This window comes from Aristolochia californica, unplaced genomic scaffold (assembly GCF_029961685.1).
Source record: "Aristolochia californica isolate CCGP_79_NKW_82.1479 unplaced genomic scaffold, dmAriCali1.0.hap1 SCAF_11, whole genome shotgun sequence".
Classification (NCBI taxonomy): Eukaryota; Viridiplantae; Streptophyta; class Magnoliopsida; order Piperales; family Aristolochiaceae; genus Aristolochia; species Aristolochia californica.
Window position 1 is genome coordinate 4,065,597 of NW_027181782.1, and position 11,594 is coordinate 4,077,190.

Consider the following 11,594-nt stretch of genomic DNA (forward strand, 5'->3'; position numbering starts at 1 on the left):
TATTGAAGGAAAACACGAGGTATCAACTACTTCAGATCTAAGAAGAAGAGAAAAAAATTATCTTTGTCATTCAACTCTTCCATGGCAAATAGTTCCTTCATGAATCATGATTTGAGTAAAAAGAAATTGGAATCCTGAAATTATTGCTCTGACACCATGTTGATTTCAGGATTCCATACTATTAAGATCTTCAACTTAGATTGTAAGAGAGAAGTAGGATGAAGGATAAGAGAAGAAGTGACGTGAAGTGAAGGAAGAGAGAGGTAAGGAAAGATGAGAGAGAAAGAGAGAGTGAGAGAGATGGTTACATTGAAGAGAGAAGAGGGGATAATAAGGGTTATGGAAGATATCCGAACCCTCCCCCTTAGCCTTTATTTATAGATGTCAATAATACATAAATTACAACTATACCCTTCACCCTAGAGAGAGTGAAGAAGAGACACAAAACTTAAGATATTTACAATAATGACACTTAAGTTTGTCTATGTCTTTCAAAATCTTCTATCTTCCTTGCTTCCTCTCTGAAAATTAAAATGGTTTCAAAACATGCATGATCCTGACATGGAAAAGGAGAAGGAAAAGAAGTTGGAGAAGAAATAAAAGAAGAAGAAAAAGAAACATAAGTAAAAGATAAAAATATAAGTTTTCTTTATCCTTTCCTTTAGTCTTTCTTCTTACCCAACATCTATTTTTGTTTTTGGAGTTTGCCATCACACAAATTTCATATTGTAAATTATATATTTCAAACTCAATTTTTTTTTTCCAATCAAAGTTTTCTACAAAGAGAAATGGTCATCTAAAGCAACAAAGGTCAGTTAGCAGGAAGGATTCGAGGAGCAACATAAAACTTTATTTTTTGAGAAGTTTCGTCCCATCTTGAAAAATAATTTATATAGAAAATTATATCTCTAAGGAAAGTTCTGTGCATCTATTTTCTAACACAACAAACCTTTTCTTAATCAAATGTTTCTAGAGAGATAAATTAATATTAGAAGAATCAAAGGTCATACTTGTAGCCTGTTGCATGCGAAAATATTAAGCAGATTTTTTTCCTTCTCTTATAGTTGCTATTATTGGTTTAACCAAGTCTCATTTAAATAAAAAATTACTCAAGTATTTACCAACTTGAGTATCTTTCCTTCCTTGAGAGTTTCCTTTATTTAATCTCACATTATATGTGTCCTTAAGAGAGTATTTCCCTACATCAGTTTAATTTTCTTTTTTGACATAGTTTGAAATCTCTAGATTGGGAAGTCTTACTTCATAATTGTAAATTACAAATTTATTTATCCTAAAGCTCGCTTATCCTAGAATTTATTTCTTGAATATTTTTTTCCAAATTGGTCAAGTTGTGTTGAAAAGTAATTATCTTATATGAGAATTTTGGTTTTATAAAGTTTCTATTATTATGTTTCTATCTTAAGACTTTCTATATTGGATTTTTTTTTCCTTAAGTTTCCTCAATCACACATGTTCATATAGGAATTTTTTTAATCTCCCTTTTGAGTCAAACTTGGTCATATTTTGGTCTAAAAACTCCTTATTTGGAAGCATGAAGTGCTCATTGTGCACCTCATTTTGTTTCAACCATGAAAGCTTCTATATTTTTATTCACACCATTATTTCCTCCAAGTACTTCTTTCACTTTGGTTTTTCTAAAATCACTCCAAAAAAATGCCTATAGACCACAATCTAGTTTAATTAAATTCTTTTATTATTTTCACCAAAGTGGTATATCGTAGCGGTATTTTTGACATATCCTTAGAAAGTGAGTAGACTCTTTTCATTGCCATAAAGTGGACTAGTTTGCCTTTAAATTAGAGATGTCATTTCAGACCGGTGTTTGGAATTTTATCATGGGACTAGGAGAGATTTTTCTCTCACCAATTTTTGTATAAGTTGGGTTTCTTGGCAAAGAACAAAGAGATCCCTAACTAGAGAGGTAAAAGTAGAAGAAGTACAAAAAGGAGTAAACATGGAATGAAGAATTTCACGTATTTTGATAATCAAATTTAATCAAATTTTATGTGGCCAAGATATCCAAGGGGGAGAACAAGATGGATATTACAAGTAAGATGAGAACAAGAAGAAGATGAACCAAGACAATCAAAATTTCACTTGCAATACAAATTTTGTTTTCAAGCAACACAAGATCAGAATTTCCTAACCAAGATTATTTGCAAGCTAAAGTGACAAACTCTAGCTTGAGAAGTAGTGTTGTAGAAGCCATATCGAGGAGTTTAAGATGAGTCTCATACAAAGCATATATCACAATCTTTATGGAGTCTAAGGTGAAACTAATGCAAGACAAGTCTCACAAGAGAAGCAACCTCGAATGAAAAGGCTGTAATAATAGAGAAAGATTTTCTCTTAATCTATTAATTTAAGTTTCCTTATTACAACTTATTATGAGTAGATTTAGTGAGATATTCTTGGGCGTAATTGAGAACTTTGGAAAATTTTATTTTTATTAGAATTCAAGTTGTATTCAATTATAAAAGGACATGATTTAAGAGAAGACATATTTCTCTTAATTATATCAAATTAATATACACATACCTGTCTTTGTCCTATTTTTTCTCTTTCATTTTTCTTCACCTCTCTTCTCTTCTTCCTTCCATGCTTCCTCTTTAAAAATCAACATGGTAACAATTCATGCATGACCCTGACATGGAAAAGGAGAAACAAAATAATATGGAGAAGAAAAGGAAGAAGGAGAGCAAGAAAAAACTAAGGAAAAAAAGAAAAAGAGAAGTTTTTTTTATCCTTTCCCGTTAGTCTTTCTTCTTACCCAACATTTTTTTATTTGGATTTTGCATTATCATAATCCATGTTTCTAGTTTTTATTTTGTAAATTATATATTTACAAGAAGATATTTGAGTTTGGCTTCCAACTCAAAAATAATTTTTCTTGTTGAAGTTTTTTACATAGAGGAGTTGTCATCTGAAGCGGCAACAAGTTGCAGGAAGGATTCAAGGACCAACGAAAAACATTATTTTTTAGAACTTTTATACCATCTAGAAAACTATTTTATATAGATAATTGCATCTCAAAAGAAATCTTTCTGATTAATTTTTCTAACAAGGTCAAATGTTTATCAATCTGATATTTCCATATAGAGAAATTAATATTATAAGAACCAAAGGTTATGTTATTAACATGTTGCACGCAGAAATCGGAATTTTAAGCCAATTTATTTTTTATTTTTTTGGGTTATTATTATTGGTTTGACCAAGTTCCTATTTTTTTTAAAACTCTAATCTAGTACTGACTAACCTGAGTATCATTCTTTCCTTAAGAGTTTCCTTTGTTTGATCTTACATCGCATGTTTCCTTAATAGAAGTATTTCCCTTCATTGGTTTAGTTTGCTTTTTCAACACGGTTTAAAATTTCCATATTAGAAAGTCTTAATTCATAATTCTAAATTTTAAATATATTTCCCGTATATTTCCCTTATCCTAGATTTTATCTCCTAAATTTCCCTTATCCATTTATTGGTCTAAAATCACCTTCGTCTTATTTGGAAGTATGAAGTGTTGGTCCAGGTAGCTTCTCAAAGGGAGGGAGGGGGGCGTGCAGAGAACTTACTAAGCCAATTTAGAAGTAAAAATGAAATGTAAAGATACAGAAACAACAAGAAAACACAAGGATATTTTGTTATCGTTCCCCTAGTGATATTCACCGCCCAAGAACCCTTGTTTTGGAAATTCCAATGATTAGATCTGTTAGCTGGAATTTACATAAAGAGATTTTAGCTCTCTTTTAAGCCACATGTATACTCAATTATATGATTACAACAATCTCTCATGACATTGGTCAGTTAGATTCTAGCTCTAGCAAACTTTTCTATCTAAAATTAGAGGTTCTAAATCAACCTTTGAGATAAAAGAAACTTACAAAAGAAAAAGCGTTTACACCCTTTGAGTTTGGTGGAGAGATAGTCTTCTCCTTTAGAATTTCCGAGCCTCCAACTTTAAAGCACGAATGAGGATGTATTTGGAGTTGGATGTAATGTGATGCAAGGAGAAATTTTGAGAGATGTGAGATTTTGCAAGTTTTCTATCTCTTTTTCTCTCAAAAGTGGTTTTGAAATTGATTTCAAGTTAGAATGACTTTGAATGCAGTAGGTTTGCAAATAAATGCTTTAAGGTACGTTTGATGGGGGTATTTATGACTTTTCCAAACTAAATCAGACATTATTTGGCCATTTAAAAAACTGACAACTCAATGATCGAGCAATGTAAAGGCTCATTTTGGCCAAGTTCTGTTTGATCAATCAATCACCTTGATTGATTGATCATGCTTTATATTTACAACCAGGTTGCGTTCTAGATGATCCATCATTGGTGCAAAGAAGTTAGTGACCCAATTTAGAAGTAAATATCAAATATAAAGATATAGAAACTTCAAGATAACACAATGATGTTTTGTTATTGTTATTCCCTTAGTGATATTCATCGCCCAAGAATCCTTGTTTGGAAAATTTCAGTGATTAGTTCTATTAACTAGAATTTACATGAAGAGATTTCAACTCTCTTTTAAGCCACATGTATACTCAAATACACGATTACAATCTCTCATGAGATTTGTCAGTTAGATTCTAGCTCCAACAAACTTTTCTATCTAGAATTAGAGGTTCTGGATCAACCTTTAAAATAAAAGAAACTTACAAAAGAAAAAGTGTTTACACCCTTCGAGTTTGGTGGAGAGATAGCCTTCTTCTTTGGAATTTCCAAGCGTCCAACTTTAAAGCAGGAATGAACATGTATTTGGAGTTTGATGTAATGTGATGCAAGGAGAAATTTTGAGAGACGTGGGTTTTTGTAAGTTTTTTAGCTCTTTTTTCTCTCAAGAGTGATTTTGAATTTGATTTCAACTTAGATGGCTTTGAATGCAGCAGATTTGTACATAAATGCTCTAAGGTATGTTTGATGGGGTATTTATAACTTTTACAAGCTAAATTAGACATTATTTAGCCATTTAAAAAAACTGACTACTCAATGATCGAGTAATATAAAGGCATGATTGATCAATGTAAAGGCTCATTTTGGCCAAGTTCTGTCTGATCGATCAATCACCTTGATTGATTGATCATGCTTTATATTTACAACTAGATTGCGTTCTAGATGATCGATCATTGGCAGGTCATGATCGATCATGCCAAAGCTAGTTTTCTAATCTAGGATTTAAAGCATGCCTAAAATTTTGATATGCATCGATAAAACATGTTGTGGATGCAATATGCCATAAAACTCATAAATATTCATTTGTACCTCAATATTGAATATTTGGAGCTGGCCTCTTACATAGTTAGAGTTTTTGAGATATTCCATACAACTAGGACTCTAAACGTCCATTATTCATTTCTTAACTTATGGTTACTTATTCAAGATGACTTGACACATCGATAAAGCTTGAGGTCTTGAGATACCTATGCTGGTTCTTTTCCAAAGATCTTGAATTTTGTGATTCTTAAAGGAAAAGCATATGAAATGCTAAATTTTTAATTGTTAGCGCTATTAAATTTTGTTATCATCAAAATTGGGATGAGACTCAACTCTAGGTCAATATGAAGTATTACATTGTGCACCTCCTTCTGTTCGAAGTATACGAGCTGCCATCATTTTACTCACATCCTTAATTTCTCCAAGTATTTCCTTCAATTTGTTTCTTCAAATCACTTCAGTAGACCCACTACCTTCAAATATTAGGAGTTGCTCCCACATCCAACTTAATTCAATTTATTTCTTCTTTTCACCCAAGTGGTATACCTAAGCGGTATTTTTCGGCTATGCTAAAAAAGTGAGTACTATTTTTCCATTGCCCTAAAACGGGCCAAATCACCTTTAAATTTGAGAGGTCATTTCAGACTGGTGTTTGTAGTTTTATCATTGGGTTAGGACTAATTTTTTCTCTAAACAGTATTTTGTGCATGCTGGCTCTCTTGGCAAAGAACAAAAAGATCCCTACCTTGAGGGAGAGAAGTATAATTAGTACAAGAAAGTGGTCACTGACGATGAAGAATTTCACGTATTTTGGTAATCAAATTTAGTCAAATTTTAGGTAACCAGAATATCCAAGTAAAGGGGGGGAATGAATAAGATGAGAACAAGATGAATATTACAAGTAAGACGTGAATAAGAAGAAGATGAATTAAGACAATACGCATTTCTTTTTCAATTTTGAGCTTCTTTTTAGGTCATATGAGACTAGAAATTTTTAACTAAGATTGTTTGCAAGATGAAGCTACAAACTCAACCTTGAAGGGAGTGTTGTAGAAGCCATATCAAGGAATCTAAGATAAGTCTCATACAAAGCATATCTCACAAGCTTCATGGAGTCAATGGTGAATCTGATGCTAGACTAGTCTCACAAGAGAAGGTCAAATGAAAACGCTGGAATAAAAGAGGAATATTACGTCTTAGTCTCTTAATTTTAGTTCCCTTAGTACAATTTATTGTGATTAGATTTAGTGAGACATTCTTGGGTGTAATAGGAGCCTTTGGAAAAATTTAGCTTTGGTAGGATTCAAGTTGTATTCCACTATAAAAGGACATGATGTAAGAAATGAAACATCTCTTTCATAATTCTCTCAAATTAATATACACATGCTTCTCTTTGTCTTCTGTTTTTCTCTCTCTTCTTCTTGCCCTCTCTTATCTTATATCTTCCATGTTTCCTTTCTGGAAATCGATAAGATTGAAGGAACTTGGTCGCCAATTCACCATTGGTCAAGGTAAAAAAGTCCTGAAGATAGAAGCATAAAGATTTTGTCAAACAAAAGAGGTGGCTTAATCAAAGGTTATGATAATGTGGATGTTACAGGGCTACAGTCAAAATTATATTATATGAGAATCCCCCCTAAGCAGTACCATAGCTAACGAGGTGGTACATGGTGACATATAGAGTCGTAAGAGAATGCCACCTAAATGAAGGAGGTGACACATTTAACAACACATTACATAATAGGAAAACTCCACCTAAAGAAAAGAAGTGACACCATTTAAAATAGATGAGGTGAGGTGTCATGCTCTCGTGGGGAGAAAAACTTTTGGGAAGAGAAAAAATTGTTGGAGGATATCTCTTAAATTTGGTATAGTGGAACTCTGCTTGTTAGAAAGGAGAAACTCTAGTACCTTCCTAATGCCTTAAATTTTAAGTTAGCCTAAAGTTCTTCAAATTTTTGGAGTAAAAATAGCAACAAACAATCAACTTTGTCAGTATTTCATCACTATTCTTGGATTTTTCACACACAATGCAAGATCAAATCTTCTCATCAAGTACTAAGTGTAGACTAGTAAAATTGAGGCTAGTCAACCAAGGGAATTCTAGTGCATCCATCTGATTAAGTAAGACTAATTAACTTTGTACATGGATATCAGATCGAAGGACTCCTCAAAGATAATACCTCGCATCACTTGAAATCATGTAACTTTATTTGTTGTATCTCATCTCCTAAAATCAGTAAAAAGATTCGGATCCAACAATTTTTTTTCAGTTTATACTATGTTTCTATTATTTCTATTGTTATAGGTCTTACTTTCAAGCGTGTCTTTTTAATCCTGGTGTCAAGGCATGCAACTCCTCGTCTCGGCTTCTCAAACGACTTGTCTGAGAGGGCGTTATTGGATTTTACAATAAAGAAATAAATTTCTCAGACAAGTCATAGTATGCGAGGAAGTTATTTCAACCGTTTGCGTGATAATCTATAGGGTTTTATCTCTCCGCCCTCGAATTTTCGAGCTTTCTGTAACAATGGCCGACATTGATCGTCTCAGTAGCTTTCCCGATGAGATCTTACATCTCATCTTATGCTGTTTACCTCTCGATGTCGCTGTGAGGACATCCATTCTATCGAAGAGATGGCTCCACTTATGGACTTCCATCTTCAGAATCGACCTGGACGAGAATTACTTCACCCAGAATCGAACTCGTCAGGATTTTGTTGAAGCTAACATGGCGTGGTTAGCATCAGGAATCAAATCTACCGGGCAGAAGAGATTCGTGGAGTTTGGCAGGAAATTCCTGGCCTCCTATCCGAACAACGAGATCGAAAGCCTGCGGATTTGCATGAGCGATTGTCTCACTAAATACCGCAACGACGTCAATGAATGGATCAAGTTTGCCGTCGATAAAAAAGTGCGTGACCTTGATCTAACCTTCTTCGATGGGAGTAAACTTGGAGATATGCGATACCAAGATATTGCTGCTTACGAACTGCCACCTTTTATCTATCAACACAAACACATCCGGTCACTCAAGTTGATTGCAACCGTATTTCGTCCGAGGTCGTTTACAGACTTCACTTCCCTCAGAAGCCTTTCTGTCTCCTGGATCAAGATAACCCAGGAATTACTTAACATTTTGTTCGAAAACTGCAAGGCCCTTGATGCTTTTACAATGGAGAAGTGCACTTGTCTCCAGTCCACCAAGTTTCCTGCTCAGAATAATCGTCTCAGTAGCCTATCATTTGAAGACTGTTTGATTGTCGACAATGAATTATCTATCAGTTTGCCGCTTCGCCGGTCTTTCAAATTCTATGGATCGATGACTTTCTTGAATTTCGAATATCTGTTCAAGTTGGTTGATGCTGAACTTGACTTCACACTGGAGGATGAATTCCAACATGTGGCCCATCATATGGGTGAAATGTTGATGACCCTGGATTCTGCGAATGCGCTGACACTATGCACGTACACTATACAGGTATATTCAGTTTACTGCTTCTGGTTTTTTCTCACTGTATGCATCATCAGCTAGGGCATCAATGAGGGGTATCAATACTCCAAGCTTGAGCTTTTACTGCATGTCAAGGACAAACACTTGGACCTATGAGTGTCTTTGCAGAAACCAGTATTTCTAGATAATGGTTTCATAGTTGTAAATGACCCTAGAAAGGCTCAAGCTTACTAGGGTCAAGCATGTCAAGGACAAACACTTGGACCTATGAGCTTATCATCTTATAATCTTATTTCCAAACTTTAGTCATCCTTTTTCAATTTTGATATTGTCTTTTAAATATTAACACTTTTTTTTTTTTTTTACAATTTCTGCACTTCCCTATTCAATCTCAATGATTGCCATTAGCTTCTACATAGTCATATTGGTTTTTTCACCTGTATGTTTCCCTGACCTATTTTAATCCAAGTTGAAACTTAGTTTCTTTTCCTCCCCAAATTTGTTAAAATCTTGCATCCCTAAGGTATTTTGTCCTTTCTCTAGTACTTTTCATGCATGTTTGGGCCAATTTAAATATATTTTTATTTTTTAAACTAAATTATCTACGGTATTAGCATACAACTAATACTCCATGTCCATTTATTTGTTTGTGAACTCCTCTTGGAACCTGATTTCAGTCATATTAGAACTCTAGAGTTTGAAGTTTTTGTCGTCTTATATAAAGTTTTGGTATATGAGTCTCGCTTGGGGAATAATTTCCATACTTTTTTTTTATTTTTAGTTTTTATTTATTTTTATCTTTACTCTCACATCCCCTCTTGTTGCTTAGATTACCACAAAACCACGTCCTTAGAATATATAGCAAAAACTTTTAGTGACTATCAATCCCAAGTTGGCTGAACTGTAAACCTAGTTTGATAGGTTTTCCAACAAGACCCAAAAATATCTTAAGATCCTAGAGGCTGCAAACCATCCCATTATATCGGATAGGGGCAAAACGATCTAGAAAATTGACGCCCAAATACCACTGAGTAATGTTATATTGGTGTAGTTGTTACATAGGTTACAAAGGATCCAACTCAAGAAATTTCCCTAAAGGACTAGGTCAACATCCATACCCTCCATTGTAGGAACTTCAAAGATAAGTTGGAAATTCATGGACCTCAATGTGGTTCCAACTAGAATGAATGGAGGAATGATATTACTAAGAAAGTTAAAGCTAACAAAATAACATGATGGTTTTTAAGTATATGAGGAAATTTGATGAACTGATATTCTATTGTAAAATTCAAAAAGACCCTAAGTTGATACATTTTCAATTTTCCATAGGTTTAATGTTTTTTACCTAAGGCCGTTTGGTCTAGTGGTATTCTCTTTACATCAGGTGCGTCAGGTCGCGAGTTCGAATCGCGCCACGCTCCTCTAAAAAAAAGGTTTAATGTTTAAAATTAGATATGAAATGATCCCAAATATTGTGGACTCTGTGAGTATCAAAATAGCCCTTGAGTTGGAAAATCATGCTACAAAACCTACCACCAAAATTTCTACTTCCTAATTAAGATGGAGAGTTCTCTAGTAATTACCACTCCATTGTTAACAATTTTAAAAATAGAAATCAAGCCCAACCACAAGTAAAGACAAGAAAGGACAGAGATTTACAGCTAAGCGTTATGAGGGAAACACCAAACAAGTAGATTATAGTAGGGGAGGGCATGGATATATTGTTCATGAGCCCAAAGTAGTGACTAATAAGGATGGAGTTGAGCCAAGAGATGAAATGATTCTCATGAATGTTGTGGAGAATTTGGTCACTCAAACCAAGATTGAAGATGATTGGAGGGGAATATGTCCACACAAACATTGTGGTGATAAAAACATCTTTGATATAGGTAGTTTCAAATATGTTATCCCCAAAAATGGCATTGAAAAATTAGGTTTGGAACCTAAACCATACCACATTCTAACAAAAAGGCTTAAGTCAACTAAACAACAGATTCCAATCAACTTGAGGTGTTTGGTTTTGTTAGGTTCTAGAGCTTAATTAATTATAGAGGTTAGTGGTAAGAGAGGAAGAGAGAAGGAGAAGAAGAATAAGAGAAAAAAAGGGGAAGGAGTGTAGTCGAGTTGAGAGGGAGATAGAGAGAAGAGGGATTGGAGAGAAAGCTACCTCCTTAGGGTTTTTATAAGAGTATCTCCTCTCACTTTAATTTATATTAATAAGCCTTAGTAAAATTACAAGAGTGCTCCTTGAGTTGTGAAAGAGCAAAAAAAATAAACATAGACTTGCCACCTTGCATCATATTCTCTTAACACTTCCCCTTAAGCTTGTGGTGCAAAGATATCATTGAATATTGAAGTTTACCTACTACAACTGCTTTGGTGAAGATGTTTGCCAGCTGATTCTTGGTAGAAATGCAGTGCATACTAATAACTTTAGTCTTAGGTTTTTTCACAATAAAATGACAATAAATCTCAATATGTTTTGTCCTTTCATGAGATACTGGATTTGTAGCAATATGAATGGTTGTTTGATTATCACTATGAAGTTTCATGGAGGTCTCCACTAGAAGGCCAAACTCTGTAAGTAAGGATTAAAGTCGTAGCCCTGTATTTGACCTCTACCCTAGATCGAGCTACAACAACTTGTTTCTTACTGCACTAAGTCACTAGGTTGCCACTAACCATTGAACAAAAACTTCCTCAAATACCTCAATATCTTTTCAATAGCTTTTCAATGAGAAAGTTGAGGCTTATGCATAAACTGGCTGATAACACTTACAACAAAAGAAATATTTGGTATAGTAATAGTAAAAAAAAAAAAAGGATTACCAACTATCGTTTGAAACATGCCTACTCCAATCTCATTTCCAAATTCTGCACACAATTTAATATTTGGGTCCATAGGACGCCTAC

The 11,594-nt window shown here is 34.0% G+C and overlaps 1 protein-coding gene across 1 annotated transcript; it reads left to right on the forward strand.

The window, feature by feature from the left end:
* The first annotated feature begins 7,757 nt into the window (after positions 1-7,757).
* Positions 7,758-8,915, forward strand: LOC137943507 (putative F-box/LRR-repeat protein At5g54820). The gene is made up of 2 exons (XM_068789003.1): positions 7,758-8,708; positions 8,850-8,915. The coding sequence occupies exons 1-2, from the start codon at positions 7,758-7,760 to the stop codon at positions 8,913-8,915; spliced, it is 1,017 nt and encodes a 338-aa protein (XP_068645104.1).
* The last annotated feature ends 2,679 nt before the right edge of the window (positions 8,916-11,594 follow it).